Source organism: Podarcis gaigeae (assembly GCF_964106915.1).
Source record: "Podarcis gaigeae genome assembly, chromosome: 2".
NCBI lineage: Eukaryota > Metazoa > Chordata > Lepidosauria > Squamata > Lacertidae > Podarcis > Podarcis gaigeae.
The window spans coordinates 6,033,251-6,051,867 of NC_139679.1; the positions used below are offsets into that span (position 1 = coordinate 6,033,251).

Here is an 18,617-nt window from a genome sequence, read left to right on the forward strand (position 1 = left end):
GGAAACATCAAACAAAGCATTGGCCATGCAATATGACAGTGATGTCCTCCAGGGCAGCCCACTCAGGGCATGTTGCCACAAGAGGAACAACCTCCCTTCTCCAGCCCACGGCTCTGGGGATTCTCCAAACACACACCCCTGAGCCAAAATGGAGGGGGAAGTGCTAGCAGGACTCCATGTGCTGTCTCCCACTAGCACAGATCCTTGGTTGGCGCCAAGGCCGCTGCTCTCCCTTTGTTAATACCACTACCAGACTAGGGCGAGGCGGTCCTTCAATTTGAGGATTTCTTCAAATAGAGGCCTTAAAACAGAGCACGAAGCTATCCTAGGCCAAGATATCACTTGGCCTGGCAGCGCCCTTTCCACTGAGACAAGTTTCTCATCCTGAAAAGCAAACTCTGAGGCTAGGCTTTATAGCAGAGGTGGAGAACCCCTGCAGGTGTTATTGGACTCAAACTTCCATCAGCCACAGCCAGCATGGTCATTGGTCAGGGGTGATGGGAATTGTAGTCTGGTACAACTGGAAGGTGCCAAGATGGCTACTCCTGGTCTGTGCCATAGTAAGGAATCTCACAGGCCCTCCCGTTCTTGCAGAAGTAGTATTATTGGTATAAAGAACAAGGGGTATAGGAGAATATAAGCAGGGACTGGAATTAAACACAGAGAAGGTAAAGGTAAAGGTACCCCTGCCCGTACGGGCCAGTCTTGACAGACTCTGGGGTTGTGCGCCCATCTCACTCAAGAGGCCAGGGGCCAGCGCTGTCCGGAGACACTTCCGGGTCACGTGGCCAGCGTGACATCGCTGCTCTGGCGAGCCAGAGCTGCACACGGAAACGCCGTTTACCTTCCCGCTGGTAAGCGGTCCCTATTTATCTACTTGCACCCGGAGGTGCTTTCAAACTGCTAGGTTGGCAGGCGCTGGGACCGAGCAGCGGGAGCGCACCCCGCCGCAGGGATTCGAACCGCCGACCTTTCGATCGGCAAGTCCTAGGCACTGAGGCTTTAACCCACAGCGCCACCTGCGTCCCTAAACACAGAGAAGGAGGTACGAAAATAACGGATGCATTTAACCCGATGGTTGATCCTACCCTCCTATGTAGGCTTGATTGTAGATGAGGAAGGTAAATTGCTTGTATCCTGCTAGTAAAGTGTGGTCTTTATGCTTGTAGAAGTTCCGTCGGAGGGTGCAGGAATCCACCAAAGTGCTGAGGGAGCTGGAGATCTCTCTAAGGACCAACCACATTGGGTAAGTCATTGGTGGACCCTGTCTGGGTCTGAGATATTACTGCTCTAACACGCTCTGCATCAGCGTTCTTTAGCCTCGGTGCACACAGTGTTCTGAGGACTGCTCAAGGCTTCTCTTGCCTTAAGGCAATCACCAGATCCTGCCAACATTACATGGACGTGTGTCTTTGTTTATTGGCTGTTTATTGACCTAGTGGCATTTCCGAAATGCGAGCAACAAGATCCATGTTGGAGGCGGACTAAGCGGTGAGAACTAGAGACTGCAATCGACACACAAGTTATGTGGGGCATGAGCCAGCTATTTAAAAACCCCTTGAGATTCAATGGCAATGTTTAGCACATGCCCAGATCTCTCCCAATGAAGTCAATGGGATTTTAAAGTGCTTAATTTTGAGTGGATCATACATGCTATGTGTAGCCGGGGGGCAGGAGATTTACTGTGTGTGCAAATGGGTTAATTAGGTGGTGCAGTTTCCCAACTTGACTTGGTTCTCTCTCTGTTTTCAGTGTGTGTGTGTGTGTGTGTGTGTGTGTGTGTGTGTGTGAATAAGCACCTTCTTCTTAATTTGGGTTATATAATGAGGATGGTTTCTATAATAAAAGAAGCTGTATAGGTTTTGGCTAATACGTGGATTCCCAGGTGAAATGCAGCTGCTGAGGAAGAGGTGTGGAGTTTTAGCAGTCTTCTCAACATCAGTTAATTTCTGGAATTTACCCAAGGTGGGGTGATACGGATTAGATAGCTTTAAAATGGGCATTAGACAGATCCATAGAGGTTGAATCTTTTGGTGGCTACTAGTCATGATAGTTATATGGAACTCCCCAGATCGGTGGTAGCAGGAGATATGCCACTCAATACCAGTAGCAGGTTGGGAACATTGGACAACAAACCCTCTTTTGTAAAATTCCTGGAAGTGCATAAGCTAAGTAAGCTACAGCTTAGGACCCCAGGTTCTAATGGGCCTCCAAGGACATCTTTTAGAAAAACTAAATTTCAAGTTTTACCTAAGTGGTTAAAAAAATAATAGGCTTCTTGCTATATATATATGTTTTAATTAGTGTGTTAGCTTTTCGTTGCATCCTAACCTATGTATTGGTATTTTAATGGTTATAGGGGTTGCTCGTGTGTAAGTTGCCGCCACTCCTGGCTAGGTTGCCTGGTTAAACCTTTTCTGTCTGGACAGCCCTTCACTTCGTGGCTGTTTCAGTCGCTAGCAGAATCCGTCAGTGGGCGTTTCTTGAACCTCTTCCAGCAAAGAAGTTCTTTGACGCCAAGTCTCCGCCTACTCTCCCTGCGCGGAAGTCTTCTGCGCAGGGTGGGTGTGGGCAGCGGAGGACCCGTGCTCTCCCCGCTGGTCTCTGGCGAGGAGTCCTGGAGCCCCCTCGCCGATTCCCCCATCTGCCCCCCTTTATCCCTGGTGTTACGCTGATTTCCTTCCCCAGCCGATGAGCTGCCTCTCTCCCTGCTGGGCCCTTCTCCAGCATCGCTTTGAGCCTTGCCTCCGCCTCTAGCTCCGATGGCAGTTCCCTGACAGGTATATATGCAAATATGAACCTTTATCATTTTTGCTTTCGATGTCCTTTCTGTTGTGTTCTTTGTCTTCTGTTACAAAACCTTTAAAACAAAAAGTAAATGGGAGGAAGTTAAGAAAGAGGTGGGGACATATTTTGGTGATGCTGTGGGGCCTCTTAAACTTGAGATAGCTTAGGGTTCAGCATGTCTGCTGGTTGGCTGCTGTAGGAAGCCAGATGCTTCACTCACTGGCCCTCTGACCTGATCCGTTTGGGCTCTTAATGTCCAACTGTCCTAGGAATCAGTCCAACGAAGCAGAAAATGGTCCACCTGGGTGATGGTCCATTTGACAGGCAGGCCAAGGAAAGCAATAAAAGAAAAAAGGAGGGTGGGTTAGATGAGGACGTTCTTCTTCAACGCTTCCCCTCGGCCTGCTGATAATGCTCTAGCCTGCCTGAGAGGCCCCTATCCTCCCAAAGGTTCCCATGCCTTCTGTTGTGAGCTAGGAAATGTGCCGCTATCGCCACCTGTCCTGGCTCCAGCTGGAAGGGAAACGCCGGCAAGAGCAGGAAGCCGAACTGTTCCTGTCCTTAGTTTCTGGTCACTGCCGGCCGGGCGGGACTTCCTCAGGGTGGCTGGAGCTGACACGGGGAGGGGTTGCTTAGTCAGCAAGACTGTTTGGTCTAGGCAATGAAAGAGCGGCAGTTTGGGTGTGAGAGTCAATAACAAAGAAGGGGGGATTGCTAGGGGCTGGGGATGAGAGATTGTGAGTGAGAGCGAAATATTTTGAGGTGTCGTTAGGGTTTTCCATGAAATGGGGATGGTGGCGTCTGTGGATTCATGGTGGAGAATCATACAAGTGTAGTGCCAAAAGAGGCCTTAAGAAGGTTATCTATTCCAAAGCCTTGCTCCCAGACATTAAAAAGGCACCTATCCAGCACAAGGTCACAGGCTCTATTATCTTCTAGATTTTAGCAGGCAGTTGACGGAGAGCAAAGGGGGCCAAAGTCTACTGACGTGTTCAGTAATGTGCACCCGAATATGTCTAGGTCACTTGTTCTGCAGAAGTGCAACTCTGCCTCCCCCAACCTACTGCAAAAGTCATTTGCTAATATTATCTGCAAATTAAACCTTTTCCATGTAGCCCATAATATTAGCAACTGATATTTAGTAATACACATTGGTAACGACCAGCCATTTATATGAAAGCCAACTCACAATATTCTGTTACAAATGGGTGTGGCCAAGAAATAGAACTGGATGTGTGCTGAATTTTCGCGGGGTTCATTTTTTACATCTGTCTAGAATGGTAGCTTTCCTCAGTGTCCTTCCAGACAGCCTTTTTATTGTGCATTTATGCTGATTCTTATGAATGATATTATTGGAGTGATTATAAGAACCGCTCTTTCACTTCTGCAAAAGGTTTTGGGCGGACATTCTACCTTGTTTCCAATCAGCACATGTCCCGTGACTTCCTACCACAAATTGTTGGTATATTTTTGTTGTGCCCCTCCAGACAGAAATAAAACAATACTATTGGGGAAGTACCACAGAACAACTAATAAAGCAGGATGATGTCTGGAAGGCCCAATATAAATCCAGCCCTAATGCGCCATTATTGTATCAGTGCCAGCTCAGATACTCTTAGTATAGCAGGAGCAGGGATACAGTGGTGCCCCGCAAGACGAAGGCCTCGCAAGACGAAAAACCCGCTAGACGAAAGGGTTTTCCGTTTTGGAGGCGCTTCGCAAAACGAATTTCCCTATGGGCTTGCTTCGCAAGAAGAAAGCCCATAGGGAAATCTCCGGGGACCTCTTTTAAATGCTAGCGGTGGGGAGCAAAGCCTTCCCCCCCCCCGGCCTTCAGAAGAGGTCCAGGAAGGCCAGTGGGGGCCAAAAGGCTTTGCTCCCCACCGCCAGCATTTTAAAAGCAGTCCGGGATAGCAGGGAAGCGCTTCCCGCTATCCTGGACGGCTTTTGAAGGCAGGCGGGGGGAGCAAAGACTTTCGGCCCCCGCCGGCCTTCAGAAGAGGTCGAGGACGGAGGCTGAAAGTCTTTGCTACCCCCTGCCTGCCTTCCCGGGGGCTTTTAAATCGCCCCGGGACAGCGGATAATTCCTCCGCTGTCCCGGGGCGATTTTAAAATGCTGGCGGGCAGCAGCGCTGCCGCCCGCCAGCATTTTAAGATCACCCCAGACAGCGGAGAAGTCCTCCGCTGTCCCGGGGTTTTTAAAATGCTGGTGGGCGGCAGCGAAGGCTTCGCTGCCGCCCGCCAGCATTTTAAAATCGCCCCGGGAGCGGAGAAGTCTCCGCTGTCTGGGGTGATCTTAAAATGCTGGCAGGCGGCAGCGCTGCTGCCCGCGAAGCCTTCGCTGCCGCCCACCAGCATTTTAAAAACCCCGGGACAGCGGAGGACTTCTCCGCTGTCTGGGGTGATCTTAAAATGCTGGCGGGCGGCAGCGCTGCTGCCCGCCAGCATTTTAAAATCGCCCCGGGAAGTCTCCGCTGTCCCGGGGGCTTTTAAAATGCTGGGGGACGGCAGCGAAGGTTTCGCTGCCGCCCGCCAGCATTTTAAGACCGCCCCGGGACAGCGGAGAAGTCTCCGCTGTCCCGGGAAGGCAGGCGGGGGGGGGGGGGAGCAAAGACTTTCACCCCCCACCGGCCTTCAGAAGAGGTCGGGGGACAGACTGTCCCCGGACCTGGTCTGAAGGCGGTTTCCATAGGAACGCATTAATTGATTTTTAATGCATTCCTATGGGAAACCGTGCTTCGCAAGACGAAAAACTCGCAAGAAGAAAAGACTTGCGGAACGAATTAATTTCGTCTTGCGAGGCACCACTGTATTAGCCTTAGGCAAGCAACTATCTCTACTCCCTGTGCATCATGCTAGGGTGCTAAGGTTAGGAGCCTCTAATGCAGTGTGTGTGTATTACTGGTCTAACTTTTAAAGGTAAAGGGACCCCTGACCGTTAGGTCCAGTCGTGGACGACTCTGGGGTTGTGGCGCTCATCTCGCTTTACTGGCCGAGGGAGTCGGCGTACAGCTTCCGGGTTGTGTGGCCAGCATGACTCAGCCGCTTCTGGCAAACCAGAGCAGCGCATGGAAACACTGTTTACCTTCCCGCCCAAGCAGTACCTATTTATCTACTTGCACTTTGATGTGCTTTCGAACTGCTAGGTTGGCAGGAGCAGGGACTGAGCAACGGGAGCTCACCCCGTCGCAGGGATTCGAACTGCCAACCTTCTGATCAGCAAGCTCTAGGCTCTGTGGTTTAGACCACAGCGCCACCCGTGTCCCAGTCTACCTTTTAGGACTGTTTTAAAGATTAATGTGGGAGAGTGTGTGGATCACTTTGCACGATTAAATAAAGCACCACGTATACCTAATCTATTCTAATTACTACTAAAACCACAAAGGGTTTGTTGTGGAAATTACAAAGATAAACACTGACTGGAACTAAAAGTATGAAATTGTTTATAAGAGTCATAAGGAATAAATTACAGTGCCTCCTGTAAGTCAGTAAGAAAGGAATGCATCTTTTGTTAAAAGTAGGTATGTGTAAAACTCTTTTTGCTTTATAACAGTGCAAGCATACATGGGAGTTCTTTTTGGGACTATCTCTGATACTCAGCTATTGAAGAGGAACAGAATAAACAAGCCAGCTTATATTCCGCATGCAAAATTGCAGAAAGCAGTGAGCAGTGTTGGCTGCACAATACAACAGAATTTTGCACTTACTTTAAAACCAAGAAGGTGCTGGTCCTTAAGCCTGCAAAAAAAGGCTTGAGAGTTTGTGGGAAATGTCTGATCAAACTGTGGCGACAGGAATGATGGTCGTAGTCCTGGAGTAGCTGCGGAGGACTGACAGCTGTCATGACATACAGCTTCAGTGCCATGCCTATCTGTTTGTCCCTCCCCTTGAAGTGGAATAAATTATGCAAAATAAGCATATGTTTTGCATACCACAACGTGATTTGCATAATCTGCACAGCTGCTGGTTTCAGCTTTTCAAGGAGCAGAATGTGAGCTAACTTGGTACACAACATTGAAGGGTGTTGTTGTTTTAAGCACACGGCTATGACAAGAATATGGTCTGAAAAGCAGGCTGGGTTTGGAGACAGCATTGCACTTTTGATGGGAAGAGCCTTTTTTTAGGAATGTGTGATTGGGACTGGGGAGGGACAAGAGGGAGAAGAGCAGGCACTCGGAGCGTGATCCTTGGGGTGAGAATAGGAATGTTGCAAAGCGCACAAGGGAGTCCCTGTGTTCATCTTTGAAATGCCGAGGGGGGAATGTTCTTGCATGCAAACAGCCCTAATCTGCTACAAACAGTCTGCCTGCCCTTGAGAAAAGTCCCTCTGTTTTCCCGGAACTTACTTTTTCTTTCCCGTAAGCAGCGCAGCCTTGCCTATTCAACTCAGTAATCCTTCTGGAGGGAGGGAGGCAGTTCCAGAAGCGCAACCCAGTATGGGCATATTCTAGAGCAGCAGTGACATGTGCAAACATCAGAGAGTCATGGGTCACTCGCTTGAGGCACCTGGAGCTATGTTTTCCCTGCAGGCAGCCTTGGCGTGGCGCCTCTTTTGCTCCTGTTTCTCCCCACGTAACACAGAGGAGACTGGATTGCTTGGGTTCAACAGTACGTTCAACACTACTCCTGTTTAGCCATTTGGTCCTTCCTAAGCCTGTTATTAAGGGACGCGGGTGGTGCTGTGGGTTAAACTACAGAGCCTAGGACTTGCCGATCAGAAAGTCGGTGGTTCAAATCCCCGCGACGGGGTGAGCTCCCATTGCTTGGTCCCTGTTCCTGCCAACCTAGCAGTTCGAAAGCACGTCAAAGTGCAAGTAGATAAATAGGTACCGCTCCGGTGGCTCCCTCAGTCAATAAAGTGAGATGAGCACCACAACCTCAGAGTCGGCCACGACTGGGCCTAACCGTCAGGGGTCCCTTTACCTTTACCCTTTAAGCCTGTGATATTCTCTCTCTCTCTCTCTCTCTCTCTCTCTCTCTCTCTCTCTCTCACACACACACACACACACACACATGTGTACATGTAGATATGCATGCACAGTCTTGTGTCTTCACTCTCAGATGCAGTCAGGGACATGTAGACAGATTTGTCCGAGCATATGCACATGTGAAACTTCCTTAATCTTGTTCGACAATTAGTTCATCTACTGCAGCTTTATCTACTGGCAATAGGAATCCAGAACTTAGGGAGATATGTCTTTCCTGAGAGATTTTCAACTTTTTGAGACCGTCACCCTGCAAAATGTGTTCTCTCCCATGGACCTACAGTCAGAGAATACAGGCATGCCTGCTCATAAGCACATGAAAACATGTGCACCCACTCAGTTTCCTTTGATGCATACGCCCACGATCTCCTTTCCTGTACTAGAGCGTGGCTAGGATTGGATTTGCCTTGGGCAACTTCTGCTCCCACCTCTGTGCCCTTTAACCTCCAGCAAATGTGTTGAGGGCCCTAAAATAGCAGCCACTGGAGTCAGACAGGAAACACACAGGGGTGGAGGCTGGAGTTCAGACAGGCAGGAAATGGGCGGGAGTGTTGCTCCCCTGTCCCACAGAGAAAGAGAGGGAGGGGGAATGAACATATGCATAGTTCCAGTATCCAGATGATTGATGGACGAAATCACATTCAACCACGACTACTTCTGGAAATAACATACACTGAACAACCAGCCTCCAAACAGATGCATGCACCCTCCTTCATATTCCAGAGTTGGCACACCTACACAGAGAGAGAAACAAAGCCACAGATACACAACCACACACACACTCCTATACTGTATTCCTTTATTTCATACTCCACCTGGTTCAGTCCGATCCCTTGATGCAGAGTAGCATCATATTCATAGCTTCATGTTCCTTCACAACTTGCACCAGAGCGAGAAGGATGGAGAGAGACATCCCCAGCGAATGTCAAAGGGACTGCAGGGCCCTGAGCGAAACCCTCCCTGCCCAGCATCAAAAGATAACGCCCTGCCAGTTGCTTTATTTATCGGCAGCTGGGGATGCTGCAATCTCCCCGCAACACACATTGGGTGGGCCATGGCTGGCTTCCTTCTGAATTTTATCATGTTCATCTGTCTCCTTTGAACCCCCTCCAGTCTGTCCCTGCTGCAAAGGCACAGGGCCCCCAGACTGAATGAACACCATTCTGTAAATGAGCTGAACTTGATCTGTGTTATACAGAGTGAGGGAGCTGTTGATGTCTTGTGTCTCGTAGCCTCAACTGTGTTTAAGGCTTGGAGGCAGGCAGTAGTCTGGGAGAGACATTGCTTGCATCCCATCATGTTCTGTCTGTCTGTCTGTCTGTCTGTCTGTCTGTCTTTTGGCACTCTACCAAATCTGGCCAAACAGGTTTGTTCAGGTTTTAGAAACAGCATAACCCTCACGCTTTCTGCAGAACCTGATTAGAGCAGGTGAAAGCATCCACAACAAAGAGAGACTTTTCTTTGACACCATCTTAAACTATTTTGGAGGTGGAGGTGTTGTCTGTCTCTAGCCTTTATGAGCTTGATGCAGCTCCAAGCTTGCCTTTTTGGATTGCTTCTTAAAAACAACAATAAAAACAAAACCACTTCTTCCATAAAGCCTTTCTTCCTGGACCACCCTCACCACTTCTGCTCTGTCTTTACCACCACATCCTTTCAACTCTTTTCCTTTTCAGTTTCCCCTTTCTTTTATTATCTTCCTTCAGATTTGTTCTAAGTTTACTTTGGGGCTAAGTAAGGCAGTGTGCACTGGGTTTAGTGAGTTGCATGCTGATTTGTTACTGCTATTTTGATCTGTCCTGCATTCTGTGTTTTAATTGTGATATTCATAATGTTTATGGTTTTATTTTCTTTGTACGCTGCCCTGTTCAGTTTACTGGAGGGTGATCTAGAGACAGCTTTTAAATGAATACACATTCAATGGCAATTAATTAATCCGTGTGTCTACAGTAGCATCCTCAGCCACCCATCAATGGGTCGTGTTCAGTGCAGCATGAACCAAAATGTTCCATCAGCGCAAGCATTTCTGATTGAGCACAGAATGCTCTCCCCCCCCTCCATGCCCCCTAAATCCATTTCAGGTCCCCCCCTCCCCAACCCTCCAGAGCAGATTTGGGGGTGGTACTGTGGAAGGAAGGGGGAATCTCATGGCAATAACGTAATCTTTGCTAGTGCAACTATTCAAGTGAAAATCACATGATGGTATGATGGATAACGGATCACAAGTCAACTTCTGCAAGTCAACGTGAGCTGCCCTTGGGTAATAAGGCCCCATTTGGGGTTTTTCTTTTGCAGGTGGGTGCGCGAGTTTCTCAATGACGAAAACAAAGGCCTGGATGTGCTGGTGGATTATCTCTCCTTTGCTCAGTGTGCGGTGATGTAAGTGTCTGCATTTCCTTTGAGGTGCCCCAGAATCTTCCTGCCTCTTCATACCACTATTGGAAGCAGTGGGACTTTGAAGGCAGGTTGCTGGACATAGTGAGTGGGGAGAGTCCTCCAAGCTTCCCATAGACTCCGAGTTAGAACAGGATGCTTGGCTGGATGGACTGCTGGCCTGATCCAGAAAAAGCTCTTATTATGTTCTTATGAAACACATTTTTAGACAAAATCGGTCCAGAAGTATAATAAGCTATCTGTTTTTTTTGGTTTTATTTTTAAATCAGTCTTGGGGCCTAGTCATGTTCTCATTCAGAGTCCCAGGCAGGCAGAATAATGTTGTTGAATTCAACATTTTCCATCTGGAACATCTTTTTTTTAAAAAAATATTTTTTATTAATTTTCAAATACAAATTTATAAAGCCATATCAAAATTTATCACACATTTTTTTCTTTTTGGACTTCCTTCAGCTTCTCTGCCAATCATCCATTCTAGTTTTTATTATTTACACAGTTCCTAATTTTAATATTGCCTTTTAATATACCCTCCCAATCTTATTTTCTTTTTTACAATATTCCTTATACTTTCACAGAGCCTCTTTAAAACCCACAAGCGTTATCTGTTCATCACATATAGTCTGGAACATCTTTAGCTGGCAACCATCTGCTGCAATGGCTTCCTGGCTTCCCTTTTTCAACTTTTGTGATAGTCATCACCTTGGGGTATTTATTAGGGGCATAAATCTGCTTGCTAGTTGATTAATCATCTGGCCTTTCAGTGATGAACTGGTTATGCTAAAACTAATTCAAATATTATGAAAACCTCAGTTCAGGTGCCTTTCCAAGAAGAAGCGAGACAAATTTGCATCAGTGTCTGTGGGCAAGTTCAGGTGGCAGATGGCTGGGGTCACACTGGCACTGAAGTCAGGGCACTGCTGAAAAGGCCCTCCCTTTGGCCCCCACTCCACCTCTTCTGAGTGCCCCGAGGAAGATTCTTACAGTTTGAGGCAGGCTCACATGGAAAGAGATACACCTGAAGGCACTTTGATCCCAAGCCATTTAGAGGTGCAAAACAAGGGCAAGGAAACTCTTTCAACCCAAGAGCCACATTTCCTTCTGGGCAACCTTTTGATGCCAGTGGTGGAGCCAGAGGTAAAAGTAAGCAGAGCAATGAGACTCTGTACAGCAGGCTAGTTTCTGCACACATGCTTTAGCCTCTATATAGGCAAGCTAGAGGCATCACCCCCCCCCAGCCCGTCAAAAACACCCAGAAGAGGGTGCAAAACAGAGGGAGGGTATGGCTGGAGAAGATGTGTAACCTGGAGAGAGAGATTTGGAGGACCTCATTCACCCCCTGAATCATAAGGTCCCCACCTGTGCTGTAAAGGTTAAGGCCAGTATTTCAAACTGGGATTTTTAAATGGACCAGGAGGCCAGTGTAGTTGCTTTAAAACTCTTCACCGAGATGCAGAGAGCAGCATGGGAGCGACTTGTGAGTCCGTGCCCTGCTGAGCGTCCAGTTCCCCTTTTCACAAGGGAATTGCTTTGGCAGCAACCAGCTCTGGAGGTCTATCGTAATTGTAGTATTGTAGAGATGGAGGGGACCGCGAGGGTCATCTAGTCCCACTCCCTGCAATGCAGGAATCGTTTTGCCCAACGTGGGGTTCAAACCCACCACCCTGAAATTCAGAGTCTCATGCTTTCTGTGACTCTTTCCAGGATTCAGTGGACACAGCTCTAGTAGCTCCCAGGAAGCAAGCTGGTGTGTGCAGCACCTGCTCTAATGTAGACACCTGACTGCCAGGTGGTTCACTTCTAATGAAAAGCCAGCCTGTAGCACAGTGCAGATTGGCCTGTTTGCTGTGAGCACACATCTGATGCAGTGCTAGCTTGGGAATTTGTCATAGGGCAGGCCCAGCCTTAAAAGACATGTTTGTCTGTCTGCCTGCCTGCTTGCGTGTATGTATATATATATATATATGCCTTGTACCTGGTTTTCTTTGTGCTCAGTTCCTGCTTACGCAGGGGGAGATTTGAGCCTATGCCTTGTCGCATGCCAAGCTGCTGGGCTTGTGGCCTGTTGGGAGGAGACCCCGTGAATCCAGAGCTTGAGCGCTCTACGCAGCTTTTGTTCTCGAACGTCTCTCTCTGTGTACGGCTGGGGGGTGTCTGTGGGCATAGGTATGGTGTGTGATCCCTCTCTGCCCTCCAGGTTTGATTTTGAGGGCCTGGAAAGTGGTGAGGATGGAGCGCTGGAAAAGCTGAAATCCTGGAGCAGGTCCATAGAGGATCTGCAGCACCCCAGCACCCTGTCTGCACCCTACGCCAACAGCCTTGCTCGCTCTGCGCGCCAGTCTGCCCTCCGGTATGTACCTCTGCCCTGCTGCGCCTTCTGGTGTGTAGCCTTCTGAGCTCTGTAATAATAATAAACCCCCTCCCTGCTTTCTGCCCTCCAGGGGATGCCGTGTGCTGATCTCTTCTCCCCACTCCCATCCTTCCCCCTTGATGCTCCTCTGGCGGTAGCTGGCCATGTCTCCTCTCTGCTCCAGGCCTTCTCTTTTGCCATGCTCTGTTTGCCTGTCTTTGCTGGGTCTCCTGTTCTCTCTCTTTCTCTGTCCTTGTCACCTGGGTAAGTATTTCTGCACTGGGCTGCTGCGTGAGGAATTCTCTGCACGCTCCCCGGGCTGGACGGTGGCCTAGGTGCATGAAGATGTGTGCGGGAACAGAGAGGGGGCCCCTGCAGTCCACACTCAGGGCTGGTGGCCTGGTGGCAAGCAGGTGGCCAAGCGGCCAATGGGGACAGATGATCCAAGAGCAAGGTCCAAGACTCCTGGTACCTCGCTGTCCGGAGGTTCCTGTCCTGGGAATGGACATGGTTCAAACTCCAACTTAGTCACAGGCCCGTTGGCTAACTTTGGAAAAGCTCCTTCTCTCTCAGACTCTGATTCCCATCTGTAAAATGGAAAGAAAAACAGTTTTACCTCGCAGGGCTATTGCTCCTGACAATTTTAACTGTAAGCCTGATGATTCTTGATAATAGTAGGCATTCGGTACTTTGAGGTGGCTGGATATCCTTGCAGGTCCAGCAGAGAAATTCTGTGGTGTATTTGTTTATTATTTGTTTCATAAAAAATTACATACCACTTGATTGTAAAAACAAACGAGCACCCAACCACAACCTCAAAGCAGTTTACACATTGAGACAGCTATTGAGCAACAAGGGCTGCTGAAAGATTATTATCATTTTTCTCCTTCAAAGAGTGATGGGTGGTTTGAAAGAAGTATTGCTGTTTGTGGTATATACATTCATTTGGGAGGCTTTTGTGTTTACCTAAATCCTGCAAAACATAGTTGACCAAGATAAGAAACAGAACACGTTGAAACAATGCTTTTTTTGTATCATCTCCTACTCTTTGCCTCTAGCCTAAGAAATATTAAACCAAGTTTAGAGGGTACTCCAGGGATTCAGAAGACAGGATGCCTAAATGGTACCCATGGGTTGGGTGGACTCCTTTTCTTAGTTTGGTCATCTGGTTCCCTTTCCAGCTCATGACTTTAAAAATTGGGAGCTCATGAGTACAGACATTTTTAGTTTAGGTGAGAGAATCTGCATAATACCTGTGGGAACTCCATCTTGGATGAGGGTCGTGGCTGCAAAGGGATCAGTGTCTCCCCATACTGTCCTGGAGAGACATGGCAGATATATATGCTGACCCCCAACTCACCCAAAGGCTCAAATCAGGCCAAACATAGTTTTCCTCCTTGATCACTGAGCTTTTCGGCCCTTGTGTTCTTTCTGTGTCTCAAACACCTAGAGAGTATTCCAGATTTTTGACAAGAAACTTCTTTATTCCTTTTGGAAACCCCCATTTAAATCCCCAGTGTATTTACAATATTTTTGCTTCAGGTTTTTGGGAACTGTATATATATATTTTTAAGCAGCATGACTTTAATTTCTCCTTGTTTCAGCAAATAAAAGCTGAATGCCCTATCTCTTGAGGGGTGTTTGTTCATGTGTTGAAAGCTAAAACTGACAACGGTGGTCTCCTGGAACTTAGCTTTTAAGAAGATTAGCAAAACCCCTGAGTTGATCTTAGACTCCAAATGAGCGGTAGCCATTCAGCCTTTCTTTTACCAGCGAGAAACCCACATCTTGGGCAAACTTTCTGACAGAAGCTGGTGGTTCTAATTACAGCTCTCCCTTCCTGTTCTTAGCTGCGGCCGTGACCTCATCACTGGCATGGGGCAAACATTTTTTTGAGCCTCACTGCTTTTTCTGTGTGTGTGTGTGTGTATGAGTGTGCTAAATGTAGGACTCTCTTTTTGCCAGATACACCACCCTTCCCAGCAGGAAAGCCCTGAAGAACTCACGGCTGGTTAGCCAGAAGGATGACGTCCACGTTTGCATCCTGTGCTTGCGAGCCATTATGAACTACCAGGTAATGCTGACAGAACCGTTCTATTGCCTGCCTCTAGCTAGGATCAGGGATGCCTGTGGGCTGCAAGTCTAAACCCAACATTTCATGAGTGGGGAAAACTGAATTCTACCCTAGCAGAGTAAAATAAATCAAAATGTGTGCTTGTACTTATTTATTTACATTTGTAGCCTGGCTCTATCTAAAGGGCCTGGGATGGGTTGTGGGAGTTGGAAACAAGTGCAGATTGCAGATGATTGGACACATAAGACGTGTGTGTGTGTGTGTGTGTGTGTGTGTGTGTGTGTGTAATAAATCTGAGCCAAAAGAACATTTTTGAGGGGCTGGGGGGAGGCATGAACCCCTTTGTTATTGTGCGATGTGTGATATTCCTTTGAAAACGCATCATTTATTTATTTTTAGTAATGCCAGTTTCCTAGATGATTGGCACTATATAATGACTCCACTCCAGGCTGTGCCTGGGCTGCTAAATCAACAGTTTCACTGAGGTTTCACTGGTTCTTTCTACTCCTAATACGTCTATGCATTTCTTCCCCTTTTTGCATGTCAGTATGGATTCAATCTGGTCATGTCTCATCCTCACGCTGTCAATGAGATTGCCCTCAGCTTGAACAATAAGAACCCCAGGTAAGGCGGCTGGGTGTTCAGGTGCGCCCTGTGGAAACGTGGATAACTTACCCTCTATAGGTAGACTAATGTGGCTCTGTTTGTTCGGCTCTTAGTGTGTTTAAAAATGCCAGGTCCTGCTCGCCTTACAAGCATTGTCAAGCCTCTTCAGCTGTCCCTTGGGCTTCTCCTACCAGTAAGGGGTTTTAGTTGTGTAATGGGACTAAGAATTTCACATCCACAGAGAACTGCTGTCCTCAAAACTCTTCACAAAGAAGTCAAAGCTGGTGTCACAGGTGCTCCCCAGCCAAAGGAAAGCACACGGCAGATAGTTAACTCTTCATTGACAAAAGTGGACGCTGAGAATAGTTTCTAGGACTCTGAATACTTACACATACCAGTCTAGTGTCTAAGCTGCTGTTCACAGCTCTGCGCTCTACAGAGCAGCTGCAGGGAACCACTCCCCCTTCACCTTTTTATGGATCTCCCCCCCCCCCCAGTTCTGGGAGACAGTGGTGTGGGAGCGGGTGGGGAAGCCCCCAACCTCCAGCTCTGAAGCTGTCATGGACTCGCTGGGCACAGAGGAGTGGTGGGAAACACCAGCTGGGGAACCCCCAAGGAAACCCGCAGGGGAAGAAGGTTCAGAGCCAGGGGTTTGGTGGTGAGACAACAGAAGCTGCCTCTGCCTCTTGCCTCCTGGCAAGTAGAGGTCCCCACAAATCACTGCTCTCCCACAAATCCCTTCCCCTGGCGCACACGAGTCAGCATCCTTCTGGTCCCTGACAGCTGGAGACAGACACTTGTTCTTAAGTGAGCTGAAAGTGGCTTGAGAGAACCATCACATTCCATGAGGCCCTCCAGACAGATTGATGTTTGTTGTTGCATGTGATTGATGCAGTACTAGTGCACCAGGGCTAGATTTATACAGTGGTGCCCCGCAAGACGAACGCCTCGTAAGACGGAAAACCCGCTAGGCGAAAGGGTTTTCCGTTTTGGAGGCGCTTCGCAAAACGAATTTCCTATGGGCTTGCTTCGCAAGACGAAAATGTCTTGCGAGTTCCTGCGGGTTCCCCCCCCCTTTTTCTAAGCAGCTAAGCTGCTTATCAGCTGATCCGCTAAGCTGATAAGCCGCTAAAAGCCGCTAAACCGCTAATAGCGCTAATCCGCTAAGCTGTCAATGGGCTTGCTTCGCAAGACGAAAAAACCGCTATACGAAGAGCCACACGGAACGGATTAATTTCGTCTTGCGAGGCACCACTGTAGTGCATCATCCACACATTCCACCTTTTTAGATGTCCTCTGATGCTTCCCCAGTGTTATTGCCCCACACTCTTACACTGCAGTGCGACAAAAGTGGGGGTCCTCTAAGAAAGAGAACATTTGTGTTATGAAATGTTACAGGATTTCAGCAGGAAATTAGGGGGCATGCACTGATTGGAAAGGAAGCAGTAGAGCCACCCTTAAACGTTTGCTGCTATAAGGGTACCAAGGGGTTGCTCGAGAGCAATCAGGCAAATCCCTCCTGGTCGGCTGTAAAGCCTTGTTATTGGTGCCAAAAAAACCCTTCACCATGCAGAGCGCCACTATTCCGTGGCTCCCTCATTCACTGGCAGAATCTGAGAAAGGGCGGTCCTTAAACCTTCCCCAGCAGAGTAGTTTCTTGACGCCCAGTATGCACTTCCCCTCTCTGCACAGAAGCCTACTGCGCAAGGAGGGCGTGGGTAACAGAGGACCTCTCTCCTCCCCGCTTTGCCCAGGCAGGGTGTCCTGGCACTGCCTCGCCTCCCCCAAGCCCTGCAGCTCCTCTCCGCTGGAGGCGTGGTTACTCTCCTCCGCTGAGAAGGTGCTGCTTCCCACGATCTTTGGGGGCTCTCTGTAATCCATCCGCCTTTTCCCCTCTCACCCCTGAGCCGATGGCAGTTTCCTGACAGATAGATAGATAATACTTTATTCGGCTATAAGCCCACGAGGTAAAACCAATAAATAAAATAGCATTTTACATTCTAAAATATCAACTAAAATATTTCAACGCATAATCTCCTTCACATTACATACAATCTCTAGATGTACCGTATTGTGGCCTTGAATATAAAGATGGTGCATAGAGTTTACTAGATTTTTAATAGTTATGCAGCATTCCATGAAGTCTTTTCTATGAAAGAACTGAAATCAGGAATCTGGCAACCTGTAATGTTCTATAAGAGTCAATGTCCTGGAGTAGATAGGCTAGATGTAATTCAGGTGGTTTAGCAACAGTTTCCAAAATGATTGAACTCAGAATCCTTGATCGGGGAACAATATATAAAGGACAATTAAACAAGATATGATAAAGGGATTCTATTGATTTGTTGTCACATGCGCATAAAACAGAGGTTTTACCGTTAGAAAATCTATTGCTCAGCACATTTGAGGGGAACACATTAAATCTGGCTCTAACAAATGTGAATCTATGTGACGCAACCGATAAGGTAGACAGATATCGAGGTATCTGGGACATAGATGTAATGCCCTGATTTATCGGGGAACATGTACCTCCACCTGTAGTAAGATTTTGTTGCAAATCAACCTCCTCCAATCTTTGTTTGATTACCTCTTTAGCTGTAATTAGATCTAAATTTAGTATATCGGAAGGAGAGATTCCATAAGACAACAGTTTGGAATGGATGTTTGTTGCCCATGGGCTGGTGAATTCATCTCTCCAAAGGCACTGAATAAGATGGTAATTAGGCAATTTATGTCAAAGGGACAGCCAATAATTAAAGGCATGTCTCCACATCAGAATCTCTAAGGAGGGGGTCTTAAGTTCTAAGCGAATAGCAGAATTGCTTACACAGGAGGGTAGTTTCAAAAGGCGTCTGAGAAAAAGATTTTGCAATGTCACCAGAGGCATGAGGGCAGTTCCCTGACAGCTGGCACAAACAGTATTGAAAACAGGATCGTGTATAACTGCCCCAAGACCATCATGAGCACAAATCATAACAGATGCACAATAAAAAGGATGTCTGGAGGGGTCCGTGGTGTGTGTGTGTTTGTATGATACCATGGATCCCTCCATATATTGCCTCTGGTCAAACAAGATTTGCAGTTTTTTGATATGCTTCACAAAACCCTGCAAAACCTGTTTAGCCAACATGGAAATGGGATGAGTTCACACGCTATTAGCAGCCATCCCTCCTTCAAACTGCCATCGGCTCTGAAAAACAAACCGAAACAATGGCCTGCCTCCAGCTAGTGAAACTGATTTCGAGCAGGTTTTAATTTGCAGAACAGATGTGGACTTGGACAACTTTCCCCTGTTTCCTCATATTGTTTGGCCTAACCGAAATCTCTGTGCACAGCCAGAAAAACTGTCTGGGCCATGTTGTTGATATAAAGTGCATTGATCATCTGCAGTTTCCAGGCCTTCCATTGCAAAGTTGCTGGTTTA

At 47.7% G+C, this 18,617-nt stretch overlaps 1 protein-coding gene across 1 annotated transcript in view; it reads left to right on the forward strand.

Moving 5' to 3' along the window:
- Positions 1-18,617, forward strand: part of FMNL3 (formin like 3) — a 102,214-nt gene that overhangs the window by 52,338 nt on the left and 31,259 nt on the right. The window contains 5 exon segments of the mRNA XM_083729376.1: positions 1,170-1,246; positions 10,068-10,151; positions 12,361-12,513; positions 14,479-14,587; positions 15,135-15,211. Coding sequence (XP_083585502.1) covers positions 1,170-1,246; positions 10,068-10,151; positions 12,361-12,513; positions 14,479-14,587; positions 15,135-15,211 — 500 coding nt within the window.